This window comes from Nicotiana tabacum, chromosome 16, assembly GCF_000715075.1.
Source record: "Nicotiana tabacum cultivar K326 chromosome 16, ASM71507v2, whole genome shotgun sequence".
In the NCBI taxonomy this organism is placed as follows: Eukaryota; Viridiplantae; Streptophyta; class Magnoliopsida; order Solanales; family Solanaceae; genus Nicotiana; species Nicotiana tabacum.
Window position 1 is genome coordinate 152465275 of NC_134095.1, and position 11482 is coordinate 152476756.

The 11482-nt window shown below is 35.8% G+C and overlaps 1 protein-coding gene and 1 long non-coding RNA gene across 2 annotated transcripts; both read right to left on the minus strand.

The window, feature by feature from the left end:
* Positions 1-254: 254 nt before the first annotated feature.
* Positions 255-1317, minus strand: LOC107767164 (uncharacterized). Its single transcript, XR_012699853.1, has 2 exons — positions 870-1317; positions 255-526 (listed from the first exon to the last, which is right to left on the minus strand). It is a non-coding gene; the product is annotated as an uncharacterized LOC107767164 (long non-coding RNA).
* A 5957-nt stretch (positions 1318-7274) lies between these two features.
* Positions 7275-11205, minus strand: LOC107767162 (large ribosomal subunit protein eL42). Its single transcript, XM_016586085.2, has 4 exons — positions 11069-11205; positions 7758-7937; positions 7583-7657; positions 7275-7502 (listed from the first exon to the last, which is right to left on the minus strand). The coding sequence occupies exons 1-4, from the start codon at positions 11069-11071 to the stop codon at positions 7443-7445; spliced, it is 318 nt and encodes a 105-aa protein (XP_016441571.1). The 5' UTR covers positions 11072-11205; the 3' UTR covers positions 7275-7442.
* Between the last annotated feature and the right edge of the window lie 277 nt (positions 11206-11482).

Sequence of the window (11482 nt, forward strand, 5' to 3'; positions counted from 1 at the left end):
ATTTAAAACTAATTTGAAATTAGGTATCATAACTACGCCACGGGAATCGTACCCGTAGTTATAATGATATAATTACGAATACCATCATAAACTAACCTTTCTTTCTAACGAACCACTCACCATTCAAGAGATCAACTTTGATCAACCAATAATTAATTTTTAGTCATAAACTTCTTCAAGTTAATTAAGTGATTCTTTTGTATATATTCCATACAATCATGCCAAATCAAATAATTCAAGAAACCCACTGTCAATACACAAAAATAATATATTTTTTTGGTATCAGAATACAAGGAAACATCAACATTAACAATTTACATCGTCCAAAACCTAAAAGAAATTCAATTGAAGCTCATGTTAAAAGAAGAAGACCATAACAATACTCTATCACGCCATTTCATTCCAGTAACAAATATAAAATTTCAGCACCTATTTGCAAGTACTCCAAACTTTAGATGCTTGAAATAAAATGTCTTCCTTCAAGCGAGCAAATGAAAATATAGGACTTCAACGGACGTGTTTTTCACTTGAGACAATGAACATAAAACCGCACAAATCAACAAATATACTAGCAAGGAGATACGCTGAATAGAGGAAAATGCCAACCCAAAAAAGCACACCTACTGAAGCACAATCATAAAGATAGAGAAAGAAAGACAGAGGTAGCACATCATTTTACTTCCAAATTTTAAAAAAAAATCAACAATAAAATAATTTCTCCTGGATTCTAGTTACAACACAAAATCATAAAATTTATTAAGTCTCATCAACAGAATTCAAAGAAGGCATTTCAATTTCCTCATTAAAATAAGCTACATCATCACAAACTCAAATACATTAAGGGATTACCGAAGTAGTAAACGGATTACCTCAAAAAGGACAAGGATGAGAAATTTGGACCAAATAAAGGCTAGAAAAATGAAAGATGGAGCGCAGCAACTTATCACGACAGAAAGAGCAAAATCGCAGTCCATTTCGGGTGACTTGCGAAGATCAATAGCAGCTATGGCCTTCTACATATAAGGCAATAAAAGTAGCTATTTGTTTAAAAATCAGCTGTTGTAACAGTCGAAGCAAAAGCAGAGAAAAGAAGAGTATGGTCCCTTTCACGGGGAGCCGATTGTCTTTCTTCTAAAAATAACCCTGGAGATTTTTGTCTTCTTTGGGATATGTGGCTGTAGATTGGTGAATTTTTGTTAAGAAAAAGCCATGGCCATAGTTGCTTTCTTTAGAGAAGCAGCAGATGATTCCATCCGAGGGTGGGTCCTTTTTGTTGAAAACGGCGGAATGGGTTATTTTTCTAGAGGGTGGGTCCTTTTTGTTGAAAACGGCGGAATGGGTTATTTTTAGGTCTCTCAATTTAGGCATTAGATACTATTACATTTGGGTAGGGATTTTTTTTTTTTACCCTCCCAAGTTAGGAGTATCTATAGTGTTTCCACACTTTTCCTCCATGGTGACTCGAACCCAGGACCTAACGATCGTAGGTGGAGGTGTTTTTACCAACTGAGCAAGCCTCACTTGTCTCCTGGGGTAGGGATTAGGTTAGGGGTATGGGCCTAAAAATTATGGGCTTGGGAATTATGTGCTAGGTCCAAAATTAGGCCTAAAATGGGTTGCTCGAGCACAAGTTTTATTCTTTCCACGCGAACGAGATTAAAATATGATCTCATTTATTAATTGGTCCTACTTAAATAAAATAACTATTAAAATAGGCTGACCATTAAAACAACACTATTTTTGGTATTTTTCAAGATTAAAAATAACTACAAAACATTAATGAAATTATTTTTTTTTGTAATTTTCGTTTTCTTGCAGTAAAATAAAGTAAAAGAGTCAAAAGTAATTAAATAGCTATATTGGGCCTAAATTAAATATCTACGTGCTAAAGTGGGTAAAATTTCGGGGATGGTCAAAAATCACATGTCTACAATGTCTTTAGTGGGTAACGACGGAACCGATGTGAAATGATCGTCGACAATATTGTTGATATAATGTAGCGCTCAATATTATTAATATTGACAAGGATCTTGAGCTTAAATCTGTCATGGAATTTAGACAGATAAATGATTGGTCAAATGAAAAAAATACACAATGAAATTTGATTTCACCTGAAAAATGTGAAGTTGGACGGTTAGTCCCAACACCTGAAAGTGAAATACAAAATCAAGTCGATAGAGATAAAGACGACTTGTGGCACACGATTTTTCATAAATATCCTGCATTAGTTATATGGAGACAGGTTCTCTTGTGGTGGATGAAATTGTTTTCAGGTTTTAATATGGCAATACATGAAAAACTTGATATGTATATAATGAAAATCCTTGAAGGATTTAAACTGTTCTGAAGCATATAGAGGTTCCCAAAATTTTTTATTAAATAAAGCTTCAACAAATCCTTATGTGGATTAGAGCAAGCATAGTGTGTATGATTTATTTTTGTGTCTGTTGCAATTGGTGCACTATGTATCTTGCTAGAACCATTAGTATAACAATATGCTAGGAAGATCTAGTTTTATTTCTATATGAAGATATTGGAATACTATTAGTACTATACTGCAAAAGGAATATTTGATATATATTTGTTTATGAAGATATAGATTTGTTTATTTGATATAGAAGTCCGTTCTTCAAACAATCTATTTGTATGTGAGGGAATTATCATATTATCATTTTACAAGGTTGTCAATCATTGATAATTATTCAAGTCATGTCAATATACTAACAACTGATGAAGCAAGTGACTTAACACACTACAGATGTGTGACTTTTCTTCGAAGAGAAGATTCCAATAATAGTGAAGACGCTGATGTTTGCTTATCTCAATTGAAAGAAGGATACATTGAAGGAGACAGAATAAATCCTATATTTCATCAAAGTTCTTTGCCAGACACAATCTTCAACAGAATGATGAAATAGATGTTCAAGAAATTCATTCAAGTGATAATTTGGCGGAATAATTCACCAAGGCATTACCGGTCTCAAGATTAGAGAAGTTGTTATACAAGCTTGGAATTTTTCATCTCCGAGAAATAAAGTGATGTTTTCATCGGGGGGTACATACACGCTGTACTCTTTTTACCCTAGCTAAGATTTTATCCCACTGGGTTTCCTGACAAGGTTTTTAATGAGGCAGCAAGTAATGCGTATTACAATATATGTGTACTCTTTTTCCTTTACTAGGATATTTTTCACTGGGTTTTTTTTCCTAGTAAGGTTTTAACGAGCCACATTATCTATAGACATCCAAGAGGGAGTGTTGTGAAATATTATAATTATATTAGTGGATGTATATAACTTCTAAAGAAGTTACTCCCACTACTCTTCTCCATTATCTTCATAACTCTCACTACTCCAATACTTATGGTTGTAACTCGCATGCTTCCATAACCTCCCTCATGATCTTCCTCAATGATCTCAAATGTTTAATGTCATTCTTTTGTATACCTCTATGTAATCCTATAAATAGAGGGTTTTGGCACCACATTGTACACACTTGGAAAACACTTGAATACATGGAAGAAATAAGAATCCCTCTTCTCTTGCTCCCTACATTCTTGTCTATTTTCTTGTTTTATATTATTACTTTGAGCTAAGTTTCTATAATGACCCGACCGGTCATTTTGAGCTTTTGCACTTGATCGCTAGTTCTTGGGCATGACTTGCCCCGTGTAATGTAATATAACTGATGTAGATCGTTGGTTTTGGTTTTCAGGAAAATCGGAATGAATTTGAAAGAATAGTCTCAAATGAAAGGTTTGACCAAGAGTTGACTTATTTTTATATGAGCTCGGAATGGAATTTTTATGATTTGGTTAGTTTCGTTGGGTGATTTATAACTTAGGAGCGTGATCGGAATTGGTTTAGGAGGTCCGGAGTAGAACTAGGCTTGAATTGGCGAAGTTGAGATTTTGGCGATTTCCAGTTGGTAGGTGAGATTTTGATCCGGGAGTCGGAATGGAGTTCCGAGAGTTGTAGTAGCTTTGTTATGTCATTTGGGATGTGTGTGAAAAATTTCAGGTTATTCGAACGTGGTTTGGTTGGGTTTTTGATCGAAAACGTATTTCAGAAGATTTTAGAAAACTTAGGCTTGAATTCGATGAGTTTCGGGTAATTTGATGTTGTTTGAGGTGTTTTGATGATTGGAACAAGTTCGAATGATGTTATGGGTTATATTGGTAGGTTTGGTTAAGGTCCCGAAGGCCTCGGGTATGTTTCGGGAGGTTAAATGGATCAATTTCATGTTTTGAGAACTTTAGAAATTGCAGGTTTCAGTTGCAGGCATGTTAGACTTTAGAAGCTTTGAACTTCAGAAATTGTAGAAATTGCAAGTTTCAGAAATTGGACTTTTGATTTGGGATTTGAAGGACCATTTGGAGTCGGATTTAAGAACCTTTGATATATATGAACTCATAAGGAGATAAGGAATCTAATGATGTAAAAATTTCTGAGTTTTGAGAAGTGGGCCCGGGGCTCGGGTTTTAGTAATTTCAGGATCTATACTCAATATTGATTGTTTTTGCTTGGGCTTTATTTCCCTAGCATATTGTGATGTATTCGTTCTAATTTTTGATAGATTCAACGCGTGTGGAGGCCGATTTGAGGGGCAAAGGCGTCGCGAGCTAGGGATTTTGCCGGTTCGAGGTGAGTAATGATTGTAAATGATACTCTGAGGGTTTGAAACCCTGGATTGCACATCGTAGTGCTATATTGAGGTGAGACACGCGCTTGATGATGAGCGTGGGGTCGTTTACTATTGGGGATTGTGACTTGTTCCGTCCCGATTGATGATTTTACCGCGTATTTGACTAAAACTTATTTGTTATCATCATGATTTGGGTTGATCGCCATAATTGGGCTTCGTGCCAACTATCTTAACCCTTCAGGGATTTTTATCACTATTTCCTCAATGTTTTTGAATTATTACTTGAACTCAGTCCTGTTGATATCTACTGTTTTTACAAACTCAGCCACTTTTACTCAGATTTGAAACTTAAATGATATTTCTAAATGATGTTTTGGGCTGAGAACTACTGTTTTACTAATGCCCGAGAGGCTTGTGATGATTTTCGGACTGAGTGAGGCTGAGGGCCATATGTGAGGATATATTGAGTGATATGAGGCCGAGGGCCTGAGATACTTTTATACGACACGGTGTGGCTTAAGTGATATGAGGCCGAGGGCCTAGATTTGATGCCACGAGATGGCTTGATATTGCGTTTGGGCCGTAATTGGCCCATCCCGGAGTCTGCACACCCCCAGTGAGCGCGGGTACCCATTGTGATCACAGAGTAAGCCCGAGGGGCTGAGAGTGTTCTGAGAGTGAGCCCGGGGGGCTGGTACTGTTCTATGTGTTTACTTTATTTCCATTTGTCTGCCATTACGTGTTGATTGTGTTACTTTATGTGTTATCTTCCTGATTGCCTAGCATTACCTGTTAAATTGAGTGTTGAGCCCGAGGGGCGGATTTCTGTGCTTATCTGCACTAATTATTTTGCATTCATTTGCATAACTGTTGAAAAAGCCATTTTCAAAAGAGGTTTAAACTGAGCTAAGATATTTCTAAAGATTTCACAGCTTCACTGTTTTTCTCAAGGGTTTACACCACTTCTATGCAGCATGTTGGTTTGCTTTATGTGATTTTTTACTGCTCAGTTGTTATTTACCTTTATTACTCACTGAGTTGGAGTACTCACTTTACTCTCTGCACCTCGTGTGCAGATGCAAGTATTTATTCACCCGGTAGCGGGGGTTGAGCTGATCGGAGGCTGAGTCATTAGAGTTTAGCAAGGTGGCTGCCAGCATTCGCAGCACCGCTCTTCTCCCTTCTCTTTCATCAGTCCTGTTTTGTACGTTCAGACCTTGTAGTCGTATTTATACTCTAATAGATGCTCGTGACTTGTGACACCTCGGTTTAGGCTGTGTAGGGATGGTTTCTACTGTTGTTATCGTTATTTCCGCAAATTATGGTTATTATATCATGTTTAGAACTACTTATGGTATTTAACTGTTTAAAAGAGGTGGTCTGTTTTGGTATGGCTGGCCTTGTCTTCACGAGAGGCGCCATCACGACCGGGTTCGAATTAGGGTCTTGACAGTTTCTTAATAGAAAGATATTTTTCCAAAAAAAATATTTTTTGCTAATCAGTTAACGAGTCAAAACATGGAAAAATTGAAAACCTTCCTACAGAAACACCCTTCATGAGAAACTTTTTGCATACAAACAAATATTATTGCATATTTTTAAAATAACAAATTTCAAAAGTTTTATAGTTTAAGACCACAAATTTCAAATATATCCTTTTCTTTTTTAAACTCCAAATGGGTTCGAGTAAATTGAAAATAGAGGGAGTACTACTTATACATGGAATTCTCGAAGAAAGAATCAAATTGACCAACTTGTCGTCTAATCGCTCTACATACAGAAGAAATTTCATTGGAAAAATTACCAACGAAATTCTATAGCAAGTCAGAAGAGGTGCAAGCGCACACATAGCCATTCTCAAAGATGCAATTTAGAGATTAGTCAGTATTTATTTTGTCTTGAAAAATTAAACTAAAAAACTAAAACTCAAGACGCATTGGCTAATTCCTAAATAACAGCCCTTAAGAGTAGCTACCTGGTGTCATTTCTACTCGAGCACAACTATGCGGTGATAGTTCACCCGCCTAGTGAACCATTAGTAGTATTAGGGGTCATTTAGTTGGAATACGATTTATACCGGTATAAATTATATTAGGATAAGTTATGCTGGGATTGTTGTTTATTCATTGTTTGGTATGTTGTATTAAAATGACAGTTGAGTGTTAATTACCCCATCTTCTATAAGGTATAAGTTATCCCAGTGTTAAAATTAACACCGAAATAACTTATACCCGATTTTATCCCAGTGTTAAAATTAACACCGGAATAACTTATACCTGATTTGCTAACCAGCGTATTAAAGTGGTATTAAATTTTTATACTACCCTTATACCTTCTTACACCTCATACCAAACGACCCCATAGTAGTTGTGCTCCAACTTTTGAGTAGAAATGACATGTCACTCTAAAAGGCTGCTATGTAGGAATAAGCCAAAATTTTAGCTTTTAAGTTCAATTTTTCAGGACATAAATGTTCTGCATTGTCCTGAAATTCAAATTTTTAATTTAAAATTTTAAGACAAAATAAACACTAGTTAATCTCTAAATTGAATCCCTCAAAATGGCTATAGGTGCACTTGACCCCTAACGAGGACAGTATCACATCTCATTTATACAAATAGCGTTGAAAATGATGTGGAAAAAAGGCATAGATATTCTCAATTTAAAAATCGAAATACAAGTATTCTGCCATAGACATACATTGTTCAATATGCAAAAGAAACATTGTTGAGCTACACTTGATAAAAAAGTCCACCACGACACAAAAATAAACAATTTCATCTCCGTGAATGCGCCACTTAAAAGAGAGAAGTTCCCTTTCCCTTCTTATCTCCACCAATCTCAAAGTGCTTGCACCTCTGCAAAGCCGGTGTCAACATAGAATCTCAGGTATCAGCTATTACAATGATGAAAAGGAAGATTGAGAACCATAACAAACCTTGATTGGGTGCTGGGACACATGTTTGCAACCCTGGCATTGCAACCTTAGCACAATCTTCTTGGTAGTTTTTGCCTAGTTTTAGAGGAATATCAATTTATGAGATGAATACCGAGGAAAAGAAGATTATTGACCAGAATTAGTTTAGCAAATGCTAACGTGAAATCTCTTCTACCTTCTTGTGGAAAACGGGTTTCGTCTGCCCACCATAACCAGACTGCTTGCGATCATACCGACGCTTGCCTTGAGCTGCCAGGCTATCTTTTCCTTTCTTGTACTGTGTAACTTTATGCAGAGTGTGCTTTTTGCACTCCTTCGACTTGCAGTATGTCTTCTTAGTTTTTGGAACGTTCACCTGCAAGTACCAAGATTAAAGAAATTTAATCTCATTGCTTAGGCAACAATCAGCTTACAACTTACGGAACTGGTACCCATTTGGAAATGTTATAGCTACATTAATATGCATATAACAGGCCAAAGACAAACATACCACAACAGAAATGAATATATTGGAGCCAGGAACTGTGATCTAGAGTACGTGAATGCCACTAGACAGAATTTCTCAATATTAGAGCCATTACAAATAGTGTCAAACCAGAGTTACAACAATCCTTTTTAGAATAAGCTAGCTTAACTAACTAAAGAAAAAAGATGGAACTCGATACATTCTTTAAAAAAAGAAAGTGGTTTTGCTTTTATTTAATACAATACAATACAAGGAAAAAGGTCTCTAGGGGTACCACAAATAATGGTTTTACTACTTCTTTTTCTATCAATGATGTAGGGCGAGTCCTACCTAATTCATTGAGTTTGGTTTGGATATCAGAGAACTTTATCTACAAGCAAAATGCAGCGACTCACTGCAAATCACTGAATCAACGATGACTGCAGGCCATGCAGCATAGGTGAAGGATAGTTGAGACTTATCCTGTAAACAATTAAACCACAGCAATAGTTTTGCCACATCTCACAGAGCTGCAGTTTCCATTCTATATCTATGTAACTCCCAGAGATGCAGCATCAACTCGAATGAACTAATATAAGTAGAAATTGGTGCTCAGATAAGAGAAGATTACTACTGTGACCATCTGAGTGCTCATCCACAACTCAGAGGATAGATATACTTTCATACTACAAGAAAGCTTTTAAAAACATTGTAGAAAGAAGAAACATGCAAAACAGAAATATGCTTTCCATGAAATTAATCATCCTCCGTATATGTGTACCTCACAGAAAGGCCCTGGTACACTATCATAGTTCTTACTACCAAGTGCTTTACAAAAGCTATACTGTTGCAGACTTGCAGGTGCTAACAGAGCAGCTCTAACTCTTTTATTTTGGTATGTGGATGCATGACATAATGTTTTTGTCTGATAACTATGCAGTCCAACACATTTATTGGCTCTGGCTAGTGGATACTAAGACGGGAGCACCAAAGCATAGAAGGAAATAGTTAGGGTCAAAAGTTATTTCATGCAGTGGCTCTACTTTCTTTCTTGAGGATTTACACTATTCCTCTACTACTCTTCTCCTGCCTGGCAATAAGTCAAGTCCAGTCCAATCTTAGCCCTTAATTTACTGTTAGGATTTCACTAGGTTCAGCCTTTTATAAAATATTAAGTAACAGATGCAGTATACTGTTTTCCAGAATTCTTTTATGTACTTTAAAAGTTTCACCACCTTCTGATATTTTAGATCTTTCTTTTTCTTTTTTCTTTTTTTGGGATAAGCTTTCAGTTTTTTAGATCTTTCAGGTCAATTTTTATTGTCATAGTTTGTTATGCTTCATTGAAGAATTTACATAGGAGTGTGTTATCACGCCTGGCCAGGTAACAGCAGATTGCTTGTTACTTAAATCACTAATGGTGTATCCAAAGGCCAGGTTACAGTATCTTTTTCTTAATAAAGACAAGGTTACAATATCATATTTCTATACAAGCAACCTATTATTCACAAATATGAAACCAGAACGGATGATTGAGATAATGTGTTTCACGGAGCGAAAATAAATCTTCATCATACATTGAAATCATGCAACTAGAATGAGGTGTGTCATCCACAATGTGAACCCAATAAAATTAAGCTTATAAAAGCCATATAATAGAACAGACGCATAACATCCTTAAACAAAATGCAAAAAGAGACTACACTCTATACATAGAACAGACGCACAACATCCTTAAACAAAATGCAAAAAGAGACTACACTCTATACATAGACAATAGTATTACCAGATCATACTTCCTATATTCTGAATATATCTGTATCGGATCGGGAAACAATCCGGTCAAATAGAGGTCATCAATGAATTGATGTTCTATTCTGCAAGCAACTAAACAGCCCTGCTAAGTTAAGAGGTGTCGTTAATTAAACTTTCCTTGATCCTCGAGATTTAGCCTAAAATTAGAACGCCATTGATACTGAAATGAAGCAGAGATCTAGTATATACATAAGTTTAACTTAAAAGCTTCAATACCCTTTGAATTCTTAGATTTCCTACACCAAAGAACATAGGCTGAAAAACCTTCCAAATAATGCATAAATAAGCACCGTTCAGCATATTGCAACTTAACAGCAAGTGTGAGGGGAATAAGCTAGCCCTTGACACAATCCAAGAGTTGCATTCTACACGTGGAATCAATAGACATGTTTGAACCTTTAAAGTATCAATGGCTATGATCGTCTACCAATGGCCATGATCGTCTATGTGTCAATACTATACACTAACCTAAGCCTGAAGTCCAAATTATATTAGATTGCTCAAAATAGAGGTGGATCTAGCATGTAACATATGGGTTCACATGAGCCCAGTAGCTTTTGACCATACCTTGTGTGTATATATATAAGAAAATTCACTAAATACCTATAAAGATATGACTGTGAACTAAGTTATAAGGTTATTGTAGGAACCTATAAATATAGGGCCGTGAACCGAGTTACTATTGCATATTAACTTGAAGTTACTCTAGGAGCCCGTAACTTCAAATCATGTATCCGCCTCTAGCTCAAAATGTGATCCAATGCTGCTCTATCATGTGAAATATAAACCAGTCTTAAGATACGCGCGTTGCGCGTGTATCCCATATCAAAAAGTAATATTTTATTGGGAATTAGCTTGAGTTATAAAATAAAAATTAAGAAAAATTATAAGTTCCTATGAATACAATAAATTTATATACTTTGAAATTTTTATGCTTTATAGCTAAGAATTCAGATATAAACTTTCAAAGGATTAGCACGAGGTACGATATAGAACGCGGCATGTATCCAGATAGGCACGTCGGAACCAATAATAAATCTGATAAACGACTAATTTTACTTGAACTACCTTTCCTTTTTACAAGTGTCAATACAATTAACCATTCGAATAACAATGAGCAAGTTTTGAACTAACAAGTACTTATGAACATTTCATTTTATCACTTCAAAAACTAAAGCTTAGCAACTCACAGAAGCAGCAACAGAGAGAGAGAGAGAGAGAGTCACCATGGTCGGAGGCTGACTTCAAGTAAGGACAAAGCTGCAGTAGAAACCACCTTTGCTTCTAATGGCGTCCAGAAACCCTTGAAAATGAGAGAAGACGTAACCAGTTTATATGGTTAGGGTTTTTACTGGAATTTTTCCGATTATGGGCTCCTCATGTAAGCAGTCCATGGTAATTTCGGGCTTAATTATGGGCTACTTGGTAGTGTGTGTTACTTGGCCCGTCCTAAATGGGGCATTTGCACAAATGGCCTTTCTTGAGGTTACTATTTAAATTATGAATTTTTATCTCCTATAGCAAAGGTTAACACCTTATTCATTTTAAATAAATACCATTTAAAAAAATTATATTTTATAGATACCTTTTAATGTTTATAACAAAATATCTAATTTTGGTTACCTCCTACCTTTAAGCCA